This window comes from Micropterus dolomieu, linkage group LG03 (genome assembly GCF_021292245.1).
Source record: "Micropterus dolomieu isolate WLL.071019.BEF.003 ecotype Adirondacks linkage group LG03, ASM2129224v1, whole genome shotgun sequence".
Lineage (NCBI taxonomy): Eukaryota > Metazoa > Chordata > Actinopteri > Centrarchiformes > Centrarchidae > Micropterus > Micropterus dolomieu.
The window spans coordinates 30,923,707-30,938,796 of NC_060152.1; the positions used below are offsets into that span (position 1 = coordinate 30,923,707).

Consider the following 15,090-nt stretch of genomic DNA (forward strand, 5'->3'; position numbering starts at 1 on the left):
CAGCCAAATAACATCCTGCTCAGCTTCCAGGCCGCAGTCTGAAGAGGAGATGTTTGCTAGCGCTAACTGCCTTTTATTTAGGTCCTGAGGGAGTTATTTGCTGAAAAAAGTTTGAATTGATTTGCCTCCAACATGCCGGTTGATTTGCTGTAGAAACTGGAATAATTAATCAAAAAGTTTGATGTGCACACATTTGCTGGTTGAACAAAATGTAACCTGTGAATCTGCTGTGCACAACAGAGGCTTGACATCGTACGACATTTATTCAGTTTGAGACTGCAAAAAGAGACCTGCTGTCTTCAGGTGGCTCGAAAGAGAGTCAGAATAAAACCGATTCCTCTAACTGGGGCGCAGTCAAGGATATAACTTTAAGTAACCCTCACCAACTCAAAAATCGAGCCCTTAGATGTGGTGCTAGGTCACGTCAGGATGTGGCAGAGTGAAATTCATGATGATTACATGCAGGTTGTGCAGAGACCCCCCGAGGTTTTTTTCAAGCTAATAGGTACAAAGAGAAAAGTTCTGTTGGCGTTTCTTCTTATTCAGCAAAGCAGGGCTATATAAAATTTGACGGTAGAATAAGAAAAGATTGCTTCCTTTATTTAGGATTCCAGTTCTCTCCCTTTCTTTAAAGGTCAGCACTGTCAAGAAACTTTACAGTTCGGTCAATGACACGACTCTGCATGTCGTAGTTTCACTTTTTAACACTGTAAATTTGTTTAGTCTCTGTGAGCAAATCCACTAAATTGGACAATTCCCTTGAAATGGACTTATTTCAGTTGATAATGTGTTATAAATGCTGGTGTGGCTGGGCTCTATCTGTGCACACGTCTGTCTCCTTCTGATTGACTGAATGTTTGTCTCTGTCTTTGTCTCTGTTCCACACATGGATAAGCTTGCACACATGCATATACGCACAGACACTGGATCCTCCATGTTGGAGCATCCCTATTAGTGAATGGATGATGCCCATTAACACATGCATGATGTCTCTCTCTCTCATGGGACTGAGTGTCTCTCAGATTAAATTAAGCCAAACTCTGTTAACTGATTATTCTCTGAGTCTGTGAATCCTCTTTGATCCAGTTGAAGAGATATTCTTTGCTCAAGCAGGGATTGTGTATGTGTATCTGTGTGTATGTGTTAGTGAGCGAATGCCGTGTGTGTATTCATGTGCGTGCGTGCTAATAATTGAAGCTAGCGCCGACAGAGACCTTCTGACCTCATAAATTTCAAACATAATTCCAGCTTTGATGGCTCTATTACACAAATTGTGACTACCGGCGGATTCTAACTACAGTGTGTATTCAGCTCACAGCTCCCTGATGTCCTCATATCAGCTTTTTATCATTCATATGGTGTTAAACCCCCTTTCTAATATGTTTTTACTCATCAGTAAACAGCATACCATCTTTGCTTTTTTGTTTCTGCCCTCAGATTTTTTTCTATATAGATGTTTAGAGTTACAGAATAGATTCTTAAACACTTTGATTTAAATGTATTGAACAATACAATACATACATTTTAAAAGTGTCCTGACCTTGAGTAGTCAGTGTTGGAATGGAACTTGGATTTCTAGACAGTTTATCTATGAAGAATGAAGAAGTAAAACACTATTAAAGCATCCATACAACCTAAACAGAAATCACACATTTTTCAATACAATATTACTAAGTAGACTACCACTGTAAAATCCTGTAAAGTCATGCTGCCTGCAACTTGCTCACTGGCCAAGAGTTCTGCACAATCAGAAATGATTTGTTAACTTGATTTGTTGTTTGATGTATTGACCATCACAGATAATGAAGAGCTCTATGACCTACAGTAGTGTTTATGACTGAATTATTATCTTATATTGTCTGTGACTATTTTTAGCTATGCCAGCAGAGTGGTACTAGGGATGGACACCGCATTAGTCCAGACTGAAATATCTCAACAACTGTTTGGTAGATTGCCTTAAAATGTTGTGCAGACATCCAAGGTCCCCAGAGGATGAATCCTAATAATTTTGGTTATCCCCTGACTTTTCCTCTAGAGAAATCACGAGGTTGACATTTTTGTTTTTTATTGAAATAACTCAACAACAACATTCATGTCACCCTGAGGATGATTTTTTTAAGCTTTGATCCCTTGACCTTTCATCTAGCGCCATCATCAGGTCAAAAATCTGTTAAGCCACTCCTTTGTTTTGTACTACTTTAATTAAAAAGTATTGTGCACAAATAATAAGTAATATTCAGTCAAATCTGATGTATCTCCATAATCAGAAAATGTAATCTATGCTCTTTTGTCTTTATTATGCAGCCATTAAGATATTTATGAACTCACAACCACCACCTTCTACTTATAGTTGGTTGTACTGTATTGTTGTGATAATGAATGGCAATCAGCTCTTCTTTGTTAATGTCTAGGCAAGGGTCACTCTCTAAACTGTGCGTGTGAATGAAAATAGTAACGACCAAAGGAAGGAAATCAAAGACTGTGGGTTGTTTGGATGCTACTTCGAGACATCATTAGTGTGGTTTGTAGTTGATTCAAAAATGAAACAAATCTGTAGGTGGTTGGCTTAACAGTTCTCAGCAAAAGGCAAGTTGGCAAACGTGTAGGCTTTTTCTCAGTTTCTCAACAAAGACTCAAGTTAATATCGCTGACATTAAATACATCCTACTACATTTTTTTTGATTGAAGGTTTTATAAGGCATCAAGGCCTTTTAGATTTTGCTAAATGTAGGTGTTTAGGAGAGCCTGTTTTGCATGTGTATGGTATGGCAAAAATTTTATCTGACTGCAAATTATGTATGACTTGTTCTATTTTGAAAAGTTTGGAAGTACATATTGAGTCCCCCATCTTGTTAGTAAAGCATTAAGTATCTTTGTTTTAGCTTTGTAACGCCAAATACTGCACAGATGGTCAGCTATGATGTACTCCAAGCCTGATGGCTGGTTTCCAGTTGTTGATGTTAAGATCTCCATCTGGTATGTTTTAGCACCTTAAAATTCCCTCTTACAGGATCATTATGCTGATTTTCTGTCTGTGTTGGACTGAGCAGAATCACTTTTGTCAACATGCTTCTCTATTATGGGATTTCTCCTACGATTGTTTGTCCTTCTCTTTAAACAGACAATGGAGGAATGTAATTAAGTACATTTACTAAAGTAAAATTTTTACTGCACTACATTTATTTGACATCTTTAGTTATTAGTTACTTTACAGATTAAGATTTTTACATACAAAACACATGAATATCCTATAAAATATGTTGCTTTAAATAAAGCTGACTAACAACATACACAAGTAGAGCTGAAAGGATTAAATGATTCATTGATTCGTTTACTGACAGAAAATAAATGACAATTTGAAAACAAATTTGTTCCAAATCAATGTGAGGATTTGTTAAACAAAACAAACATTGTGAAAACGTCATTATTTTCAAACCAAACAATCAATTGAATTGATTACTCAAGAAAATAATCAGCAGTCCTACTTAAAATAGCAAAAAACTCCAGCTCAACCAACTACAACAGTAAAATTCTGCTTCTGCCGCATGAGTAATGATAATCTAATGATATAATAATATAGTAACAGTCACAGGGGACATTTTTCTGCAGACTACTTTTACTTTATTATGTGTACTTAAGGAAAGGATCTGAATACTTCTTGCGCCACTGATTAAAGGTCTCAGAGATGAGACGGTGTAATGAGACAGTTTTCTGCCTCCGTCCTCTCCTGAGGCTAGCTGGCTGGCTGCAACACCTGTTGCGTGTCTCGACCTCATGCTGCATACCTCCCCTGAAGCCCTCAGCTGGGAGAGAGGAAAAGGAGTGATATTAAAAGAGAAAGTGAAGAAGAAGAAGAGCTAGGGAGCTGTCAGATAGTCACCTGGCCTGTCGGAACAGGCAGGAGGTTATTCAGGGAAGATGTGGTTATTATAGATATATTTATAGTATTTATTTGTGTATGGAGGGGGGAGCTGTTGGCCATCGGCTGTTGTCAGAGCAGCGCAGTGAGGAACAAAGACACAAATAACCTGTCAGAAAGAACCAGAGCTTGGAGAGATAACAAGTGGAAAATATCTTTAGCTTGCCAGTAATAGTGTCATTTTTCTTTTTGAAAGAATAGAGAAAATGTTACAATAACTCTGTAACTTTGTGTCTTTAAAAGAAATGTGATCCTTATGTGTGTGTTTGTGTGTCTGTGTCTCTGTGCATTTACCCACAAATCTCCTCTTTCCGCACCGTGTGAAACAGGTGCTTATATGATGTGGTTTCACAGTGTTTTCCTGTTTATTCTGCAGGTCAAAGTGCATGACAGCGTAATCAAAACACAAGAATACAGACAACCTCATCACGTGAAACAGACAGTGTGATTTCTTATGTGAGTGTGTCTTCAGCTGCGTTCACGTCTCTCTCTGTTGACCTTTGCCGTGGCCGGGCTGTGTGTGTTTGCTCTAGAGAGGTGTTGAAAGCGACACAGTGCCGACAACACACTCTCACCTCGACACATTCACACTAAGTTACACTAAGCTGTACATGCTTGGACGGTAATTATCTATGGTCAGCCAAAACATGTACTAACAAAGAGGGAGATGGGTAAGCAAGAGTGAAGCATTAACACATTAATATGCAGTGACTTATTGCTTTTGCAATAATTAAAACACATGCTGAATCTTAGTGAGAATCGGAGCTGTGAGCAAAGAGCCTCATGTGACTGTACATCAACAAAGAGGTGTTGCACCAAAGATAGTCCTGAGATCTGGGAATACAATGACAGCAGAGCAAGAAGCAGCAGTCAGATGATCAGACAGGTTGTAAACAAGCCAACAGTTTAGCCAGATTTTCTAAACTACTTTATTTGGAGTTAAAATCGAAAGTGAGGATTGATTTTTAAAACGGCCACTTTGGGTAGTAATTATACTGTTCATCCTCATTTTCTCTTCCAGCTAAGTTAACCTGGAGGCTTGTTTCTCTAGCAAGGACCACACAATCAACAGGTATGATTAAATGATTTATTGATGATGGAAACAGAAGATGTACGAGGCTTGCGGTTGCCGAAGAGACATTCGAAAGCGTTGTGGAGAAGCTATGATAGGGAAATCCGCCGTAGCACCCGGGGACAGCGGACCCCCTTATAACCCTATGGAGAGGAAGATCAGGAGGCAGGACACAGAATGGGGGGGGGGGGGGGGGGGGGGGGGGGGGGGGGGGGGGGGGTCAGGATACGAGAGCGAAGGGGAGGAGTTAGGACGTGTGGGTATTTATGGAAATGCTGGCGATGACGTGGTTGATGTGTGGTCCCGCTCCTGAAACTCTGCTAATTAGCACCACTTAAAATCTGACTGATGGTCTTACTGCTCGTCCTGTGCTCGCCCCTTCTGACTCTTTTTAGAGATGTTGCCACAATCCCAGATCTCAGCACTCAAACTGGTGACTATAATGTTGTTATTACTGAGATCTGTAGAGTTAAAATTAAAGCTGCACTAACCAATATTTTTATATTTACAATTAAACATATGAGAAAGGTGAAAAAGCTTGCCCAGAAAATTATCACCTAGCTCTGCACTTCAACACTAGGGAACATTTTTAGCATCTTTCAGCTCATTGTTTTAGTTTTATAGTCCGTCGTGTCACCACTCTCATCAACCTCATTTCCAGCAGCAGCAGGTTTTCAGTTAAAAAGCTCAATTAACCCACTGTACACTACCTGCACAGCAGCAGACAGACGAAGTTGACAACTGGCTGGTGAACATAGTGGAGCATTTAGCAGCTTAAGAATAAGATATTTCCCTCAAGTGTTGATGGAGACCAAAACAGAGCTAAAAGGAGTATTACATTGGACATTGTCCATCAACTGGACAGGAACACAACTCCAAATGCATGCAAATGTTTAAATGTGCTATATGTAGCTTTTATAATCGTCTTTGCAGTATGTTGTTACAATATGTATGTATAAAAAATATTGTTCACTTGTCCCTCATGCCACTGGACTGAGGCAATCTTGCAGACTTGCTGAGCAATCCAACTCAGTGGTGTGAAATAGAAAAGGCATTTTGAGTTCAGTGGAGGCTGCCAATCCTCTCTGCAATGATTGCATTCATTTAGTGTGATTTTCCTCACACTAAATGCAGTAATGATTCACTGACAATAAATTGCCCCATGTAGCACCTTTGAGCAATTGTGGACGGATTAGTATTCATCGTGTTACGTCTGTATCTATGCCCCAACTATCTATGGCCCAAGTAGATGGAACGCCCTCCCTGAGGTCCTGATAGTGGCTCCTACTGAACACTTTTTTCTTTTGTGTGTGTGTGTTTTGTATATTTTGGCATAGGTATGTTCTGCAATGATTCTTGTATAATTGTACTAACGCCTGTTGATATGCATATTCATCTTCTGCACTTGCACTGTATTGTATTGTCACATTACGTAGAGCCCATTCTGTTGTCCTGTGTATGAAATGTGCTGTTGGGAATCTGGTAGGACAAGTGTGGTTATTAGCAAATATTAAATATGTTGATGAATATCAATGAAATTATTAAAAAGTTAATAGTTATGGGGCACCTCTCAGAATCAGCGACCAATAACCCAACCATGGATCCAGTTTTAAAAAGGGGTTGTTGAATTATTTAATCAAACTAGTCGAGCACTGACCATTAAAACCAATTACAACACGTATACACAAATGTGTGTGTAGGTGAGTGTGAGAGGACTGGAGAGCTGAGAGAGAGAAAAAAAAGCAAGATGGCAAATGTGGCCACAAGGGTGAATACATCATGCAAGAATTCAAGATGGCAGGCAGGACCACAAAACCCAACAAAGGAATAAGGAGCAAAATGGAGGATGTAGTTTACCTGTCCCTAACCACGAGATGGTGCGGAGCACAGCTGAGTTATGCTATCATTATGCTATCAGTATGCTGAGGTGTGTGTGGAGGTTAGCAAAATTGAGTGATAGAGGGAAAGGCACACAAAACAAAGTACAGAAGATCCTAACTGCCGTGGCAAGACACAATAACTGTCCCGGAAGGCAGACTTAGATTCGACAGTCGTGGTACTGGTCTTTCAACTGATGAAGTGCAGTCATTGGCTTCACACGCAGTTGTTCAGGCTTTACATGTAGGCCTCTCTTTTTTCACTTATGTGGTGAGATCCCAACAGTGCAATATAATCAAAGTTTGACTTGAGTAAAATACTGTAGATTGCATAGTAGAAACCCATATACTTTGTGCAATCTTGCATCAGTACTGCATTACTAAACTAAATTTTTAAATCCAAGAGGTGTATGGAACATACCCTGAGTCTCACACTGGGACAGTAGTGTCTATGTATAAGTGTGTATAATATGTCAGGCTCTCAGTACTAGCCTGGTTCAGAGCATTCCTGTCCAGGGGAAGAATAATGGGATCCTTTTACAGGTGGAGGGATCTGGGAATGTTGTTAACGGCTGTAAAATGGGGAAGACGTCTCAAGGGTCTGAAACATTCCTTCACTCTGCGTTCACCTAAATGGGGGGGGGGGGGATAGAGAGGGAGAGAGCAGTCAGGGGCAGAGTGGAGAGGCAGCAGTTATCTGGGTCACCCTGTTAAGAAATGAAAAAAACGTCTGCCTTTCACCTATAGCTTTACTTATAGGTGAGGAGAAAAACTGGGGCATTCAAATAGAGCTTACACTGTTTGGTTAAGGTTTTAGTTGCTCTTGCTTGGGCATGATTCCAGTTTTTGGGAATGAAAGAAAGCTGCGTTATTGGGATAGGTGGTCTATGCCTCCCCTATTACTGTTTATCTTTTCTCTGACTGGCCACCCTGTCTGTAGGGGAACTGCCAGGCTTCCTCAGACAATTTTATTTCTAGGTTCTGTTCAGATGGTTGCTGTCACATAGAGTAAATGTTTCTATAGGGGCTTCTCCAAACATGGAATACTCAACAATAAATCTTTTGAAGGCTTTATTTTGGTTTTATTATTTGGATGTCAGTTGAAAAGCTACATTTTGCTGCCTCTGTTTAAAGGCATCAAATGGAAAGAGGGCATGATATGTTTTACACAGCCTGACTCCACAGTAAATAAAGAGCCAGCACTTTGAATTCTTACAGCAAATTCACTTTTATAGAGCCTTCAGTGAATACACAGTAAGCCATATTGGGGCAGTGACAGCATATTGTGTGAAATATGGCTTTTCCCCTTGCTGTGCATTGCGTGCAGAAGGCAGCACTGAATTATGAGCACGCCACAATCGTATTGGTCTCAGCTGAATAAGTCCAATTCTGCTGAAAGCTACTGGAAACACAGAGCCGGCTGACACAAGCTTTATATTATGCCACTAGCATATTCAGATTTGTGCAGCATAAACAGGGTGTTTTAGCTGTTCTCTGTCTTTGTCACCAGATTCCCGCTTTTCTCTCTCATTTCCATTTTGAGTAATATACACACAAAGGTCACACATCACTATTGTTACATGACAGAACAGAATTACGTGCCACAGCACAGTTTGTTTTTTCAACTCCCTTCCCCTCACAGAGTGTGAATCATGAACACATTTGCTTTCCACATGCCTGGAGCCAAGAGATCTCAGTGCAGCCTTTGGTTAACCCCACAGGAATTCTAGCTCTCTGTTCTGTTGAGTGAAAATGCTATCTTTGCAATTTATGGCACCACTTTATGGTAGACTTTATAATCATGATTCTGTTGGTCACTTATGTTTCTGTCTTTTTCCTTTTTGTCTGTTTTTTCTTCCAGGCCTGGAAAGTGTGGTCAAAACTCTGCTGTGGTCAAAAATGGCTACTTCTCCTCTCCCCCGTCCTCCTCCTCTTCCTCACGATCTCTGTGATGACGATCACTCTCCCCCTTCCTTTGCCATCCGCTGACAGTGACCGGCGGTGGTCCCGAGCCCTGAGCTCCGCCCGAGAGTTCAGTTCCAGGCCCAGGGTCATGGAGCCCCCTCCGGCCGCTGCCTTTCAGCTGCCACTCACTCACATCCACAGTGGGGCCCGGAAATCCAGCACTCAAAAAGACAAACACTCAGTGCCACTTAAACCTTTCAGGGACGCTGCTGGCGATGACAGAAACAGCATCAAAGCGAGAAGTCATGCAGACTTACGGAGAAAAACACACAAAAGCAAAGGCATTGCCTCCAAAAGAAAAGAGATTGCAGGCGCCATCCAGCATCTAACCAGTCATCACCATCCCCATTTCCCAGAGTTTACAGTCAACAACACAGGGCCAAAGCATAGAATTAAACCAAGCAACCACAGTGCTGTGGTAAAACACAGTGCACACTCATACATTCATCTTGAAAGGAGCAAATCCACAGCAGCACACATCCCTGCTCCAGCAGATACCCTAATAAGTGACAGACGAGCTGCAGACAGACAGGCAGGCAGATTGGAGGATAGACACACAAACAGGAATGCAGACAAACAAATACATGGCAGCCATAGAAGTGCTAAGCTAGCTGAACATCACCAGGCTTTGGAAAAACACAGACAGCACTCTGGGAAATCTGACAAAGTCAGTAAGGAGCAGCAGGCTATGAAAAAGCCCTCCAGGGATGTCAAAAAACACTATAATCTCTCAGAGGATCCCTCTGAAGCGAAGAAGAATCCTGAGTTGTTGGACCGTAGAAAAGCTTTGTCCAAACCGAATGCAGCCTTAAAGAATGATGACAGCAGCTGGTGTCGGAGCTTTACAGAGCAGAACTTCCCAGACAGTGACCACAGGAGGATCAGGATTAGTCCAGACCTCTGGCCTCTTCCCTGGCTCAACGACGATGACATCCAGAAGTTGGAGCTCCTTGCTGGGGGTGAGGTGATCAGTAAGGCCCGGGTGCCTGCACATGGACAGGTGCTCCAAGTGGCGCTGGATCCTCCTGCACACCAGCAGGTACACAGTTTGACAATTTTTAAGAATAAAGTTAGAGATCATATGAAATGTTACGCAATGTAGATGTGTTTTTTCTATTTATCCCTCAGCCTCAGTGGGTGTGTTGAAAAGCTGTAGAGACTTTTGTTGGAGTTTGTGTCTGCATACTGTGCTAACTAGAGCCCGACCAATATGAGCTAATTGCATTTAATCGGCATAGCCGCCTGTCTGCAGTTATAGTCTGTGAGTCTGAAATGATTAAACCAGAGCGGACATGTAAAGAAACGTGAGCTGAACAAAAATCTAACACGGCTTCTTGTAGCTCCTCTATTTGTGACGTTGCAGATGTGAAACGCTGTTAGGCTCTGGTTGTAGTTATAACGTTAGTTGCAGGTCCTCTTTGTAGACACTCCTTTAGTCCTTTAGATGCATTCAACAGCAGCTCACTGTATCCTAGACGGCATGATTTATACCGATTGTGGTTAAATGGTTTCACTTAGCTTTGGTTAGAATTAAAGAGTGCTGGTAAAGGGATGAACTACATGTGAATGTGCTACATTGAAATTATGGCAGATTATGTGAAACACACATGCTTATTCTCTCTGACTCTCTCTGAGAGATTGAGAGATTTTTTGTAATCGATTTTATTAACATAATCCATTTAGGAAAAGGTTTTATAGCCCACATACATACCAGTTTTCAATAGCGGCCTGTTCTAAGTGTAGTTTATACAGTAAAGGGGTCTACTAACCAAATCATTCTCTAATCTAAAAATCGGCTCACAAATCGGCTTTTTTTCACTTTAATATTGGCATCGGCCCCCAAAAACCCATATCGTTCGGGCTCTAGTGCTAACACTAAAAAAGGCACACAGTTATCACTGTCATTGCAGCAGTATTTCCTCTCTGTAGCCTGTTGTCTGTTTAACAAACAGTGTTGGGGGTAAGTAATTAAGGCAATTACAGTAATGTATTCCTTTTTCCTGTAACGCAGTAATATAACGCATTACTTAAAAAAATCAATAACATTATACCCGTTACAATCTCAGTAACGAGCATTACAACACATTTTAACGCAAAGTTAGTTAGTTTAGTTTTGTTTTTTAATAATTCACCAAGAAACATTTTGGCACCAGAAAAACTAAATCATGAGTAAATGAGTAACATTATTTCATGTTGTGGGAATCTGCTGATCGAGATTGCAAACTAAAGAAGAGCTTGGCTCCTCTTGACAAGATGGTAGCTCCCCTGACGGATCGTGCGTAAATAGATTTCTATAGGCTGTGTCTTTGTGCTTTAACAAATTACTTTCATGATCAGAGAGGCTGCTGTCAGTTCTTCCTGACAGATCCTGACAGAGTGTTGGGAGATTCAAATGATCAATGACGTTATGCTGCTGTACCTCTTGCGTAAATGCGCACAGCGTATTTCTTAATGGTGAGAAGGTTTATTTTTATGACAAAGACCCACCTGATCCGCAGACAACTTACTATCAGAATAATGCGCCCGTTAGGCTATAGCAGTGAAAGTAACTCAAAAGTATGTGATGTAATGTGAAGCATTACAATTCAGTAATATTGTAATATAACCAATTACTCTCAAATGACAGTAACTAGTAGTCTATAATGTATTACAATTTGCAAGTAACTTGCCCAACACTGTTAACAAACACCTGCACATAAATACCAACCTACTTTCTGTATTTAGTGTGTGCTGTGACCTGCTCAGTGGCACAGGAGTCATTTCTATTGGCTAAATGCACGATATTATTTATTCATTGTATGTAATGTATTATTGAATAACCCAAAATATGAGTATGGTGTCTTTTGGACATTGAAAATAATATAAAATAAATTATTGTATATATGGGGAAAAAACTCATATCAAAGCCGACGCTCAGGAATTATCGGTCTCACAGGAAAAAATGAAAAGGCAGATGCACAGACTCTACTCTCTCTGACTTCAATTGTATCCATATAAGTTAATAGGGGAAATAGGGGAAATGGTGTGACGAGACACAGCTCACAAGATGAGACACGATAGTGGGTGTATGAGATCCAGACGAGATTTTAATACTGTTAAAGAATTTTTATTTATGTAAAGGGAAACACAAAATTCAGGCAGCAAGTAACAATTCAGAATATAAAACTATAAGAGAATGTAATGCAGTAAGGCTCTCAGGCATTCTGTGCTGCTTTAGATCAACTTTTCTCATGTAATATCATCCCTGCTGAGTCATGATTTAATCTTCCCTCCTCTTTTCTGTTTCGTTTGTGGGAGTAACCTCTTTAAATATGATTGTGGCACCTTTTCACCTCAATGATAAATTTGTTAATTTTAATTCCGTTTTAAACTCCTGGACTTTAATAGTTCCTCTGTGTCAGCAGGTTTCTGCTCATGTTCAAAAGTTTCTGCACATTCAAAATCTGTCCCACATCTCTGTGTTCTCTAACATTTCCAGAAAAAAAGTCATAATATTAAGAGACTAACCTTATCATTTATTAAACCGACACAGATTGGGACTGTATGTTAGAATGAAACTGAAACTACTCATCAGGCAGAAATCTTCAGCACCTCAGATAAAGTGCAGCTCACAGTCTTAAACAGAGCAAGTTTTGCTCCTTGTTTTTAAATATTTATATTATAAAACTCTACCAGCTACATCGCCACAACTGTCTGGACTCACAGCACGAGAGCGCTCTCTATAACATCCGCAGAAACCAGTTGTTCCTCACAAGGGAATCAGCACAGCTCTTGGTCCAAGCACTCGTCATCTCCCTCGTTCTGATCAAATAAAGCATTTCCGCCGTGCTGTTGCAGTAGGCTACGTTAGTTTCTTTTTACAGTGGACAGACTGTAACAATACAGAGTTGTTATTTTCTTTTAGCTTGAAATAATCCCATACTTTGGACACTTGAATGGATTAAACGAAGCATCAATGCAATGAATTTGTGTCGATGCTTTTTAGTAATCAGATTATTCGAATAACTCAATAAGTCATTTCAGCCCTAAGACTGATTTTAAAAATGTACGCAGACATGAAGATGAAGGTGTTGGTTTATATAATTCAAGCCACATGTGCCATAGGTCTGCTAATTGATTTTCACACTGTGCAGACATTATTGGAAACAAAGAAAAATACATCCAAAATATAAAACTGTGTAGAATGTGTTTGAGTATGTAGTTAAAGAGGTATAACTCAAAAACACCTTGGTAAGGTCTTTTCAGGGTGGGAGCCATTAAGTAGATCCCATGAGTTTTCCAGATTACATATTAAAACTCTGAAACCCCCCTTCCATCTGTGTAGAAGGTTGAGGGCAGACCTGTGATTGCTAAAAACACATTATTTGATTGTTTTACATACATTCACATTATCATAAGTGAAGCCTTTTCAACAACATATTCATGGCGTGGTGACAAATACAAAATTGGTTTTATAAATTAAAACTAAATGGAAAGCATTATATAACTGTATATTTCCATCACAGAAGCCATCACCAGAGAGAGATTCCCCTCAGCATGGACCCAAATACAGACATCCAGAAACCCACAGTGAAAGCTGCCAGCTGGGGTACTGCTCCCTGATCAAACGCACTGATGACTGGTTTGAAGTGTTTGCCTTCCACCTGGACAGGGTTCTGGGACTCAACAGAAGTCTCCCTGCGGTGCTGAGGACTTTCCACAGTGAGATTTTACCATATAGATACACCAGCGGCACACCCAGACCTGTAGTTTGGTGGGATCCAGATATCCAGCACCTCCCTGATGGAGACAACGACCAGAACTCAGTACCACTCAGCTGGGTTCAGTACCAGAAACTGCTGCAGGTCCACTGTGGAAGTGAAGCAGACCTGAGGTCAGCGCCATGTGTGGGAGTTCACCACTCAGAGTGGGGGAGACTGGCTCTCCTTGATTTCTTATTACAGGTAAGACAAGTGCTTCTTTTCATATGCTGTGGCTTACTCAGATATGAGACGACAAACACAACTGACCACATAATATTTTAATTATTATAGAGGGAAATAAACATTTTATATCCTATAAAGGTTGGGTAAATGGATTAGAGGTTTGAGACATCAGGCTGTTTTCATTACAGTACTACCTATTTATATAATGTGTATGCCAAGTAAGCATAATTTACATTTCCATCACTTTAATTTAACAAATTCAGCACTTCTGGATTACTCATCTGTGTTATTGTTGTTATAAGTGTTATTGTCCAATTTCAGTCATCCAAGCCAAACTGTATTTTGTAGTAACATGTGAGTGCCAAGATTAGAATACCTACATTACATCAGTGTCACTAAATGTTCTGTAAATGAATTAAAAGGTCTTGCAAATGGTTAATAACACTAGAAAATGAAGACATTCTGTCCACTGAAGCTCTACAGGGCTTTTAATTTGTGACAGGAAGTCACCATGTTCGAAAACATGCAGCAAAAGTACTTGGATGCCCCTATAGATAAAATGTGATAAAAGTGTCCTCTCGGGTAGCCATCCAGACCTTTTCGGAGGGGGGGCCTTAAAGAGACAGGAGCTGAAATTAGCTTTTCAGACAGAGTGTGAATAGAGGTGCAGCTGCAATTGACAGTATTTTTGAATATTAAAGAGGTAGTTTTCAGCAGCCACTAGCGGTGAAGTTTTTCGATATGGATAAAAAAGTGCTGGAAACTCAGGTAAACCCAAACTTTAACGTTAGTGTTTTTATCAGCTTGACGTTGAACTAATCAATGCTGGTCACATGATAACGTTGCACCGAGTGAACATAGCCGACACATGGCTGACACATCGGCGTAAGCTCCCCTGCCCTACTTCTCAAATAACTAGTATCTTTCACCAGAGGCTCAGCATTGTGATTGGATAATAACAAAAGTTAGTGAGTTAGACTGAATATTATAAATGAGATTGTTGCAACACTTTATAACAGTTACACCAAAGTACATTACTGTAGTGAATGGGTCTTCCACTGTGTTGTTGTCCTGTGCCGTTATGTTGCATTATTCTTTATTATGTGGGTCACACAAGTGTAAATACAGCCACTGAGAGGTGGAAGCAGTGTAACTAAGTATCAGTAAAATGACAATGAATCTAAATTGAACGTCACCAAGCAAACAGCGATCCGTGTTTATGTTACGTTAGCTGGCTGCCCCTGCGTTGCATCATTATATGCTAGTATAAACACATCACTCCACATTTGCTTTGCACAGTTACATCATTTCTTGCAAGCTAAACCCAACACT

The 15,090-nt window shown here is 40.3% G+C and overlaps 1 protein-coding gene across 2 annotated transcripts in view; it reads left to right on the plus strand.

The window, feature by feature from the left end:
• The window catches only part of gask1a (golgi associated kinase 1A), a 95,680-nt gene that overhangs the window by 15,017 nt on the left and 65,573 nt on the right, over window positions 1-15,090 (plus strand). For both annotated transcript variants that reach the window (XM_046043723.1, XM_046043724.1), the window contains exons 2-3: window positions 8,730-9,872; window positions 13,339-13,776. In XM_046043723.1, the coding sequence (XP_045899679.1) occupies window positions 8,730-9,872; window positions 13,339-13,776 (1,581 nt within the window). The remainder of the gene's footprint in view (window positions 1-8,729; window positions 9,873-13,338; window positions 13,777-15,090) is intronic.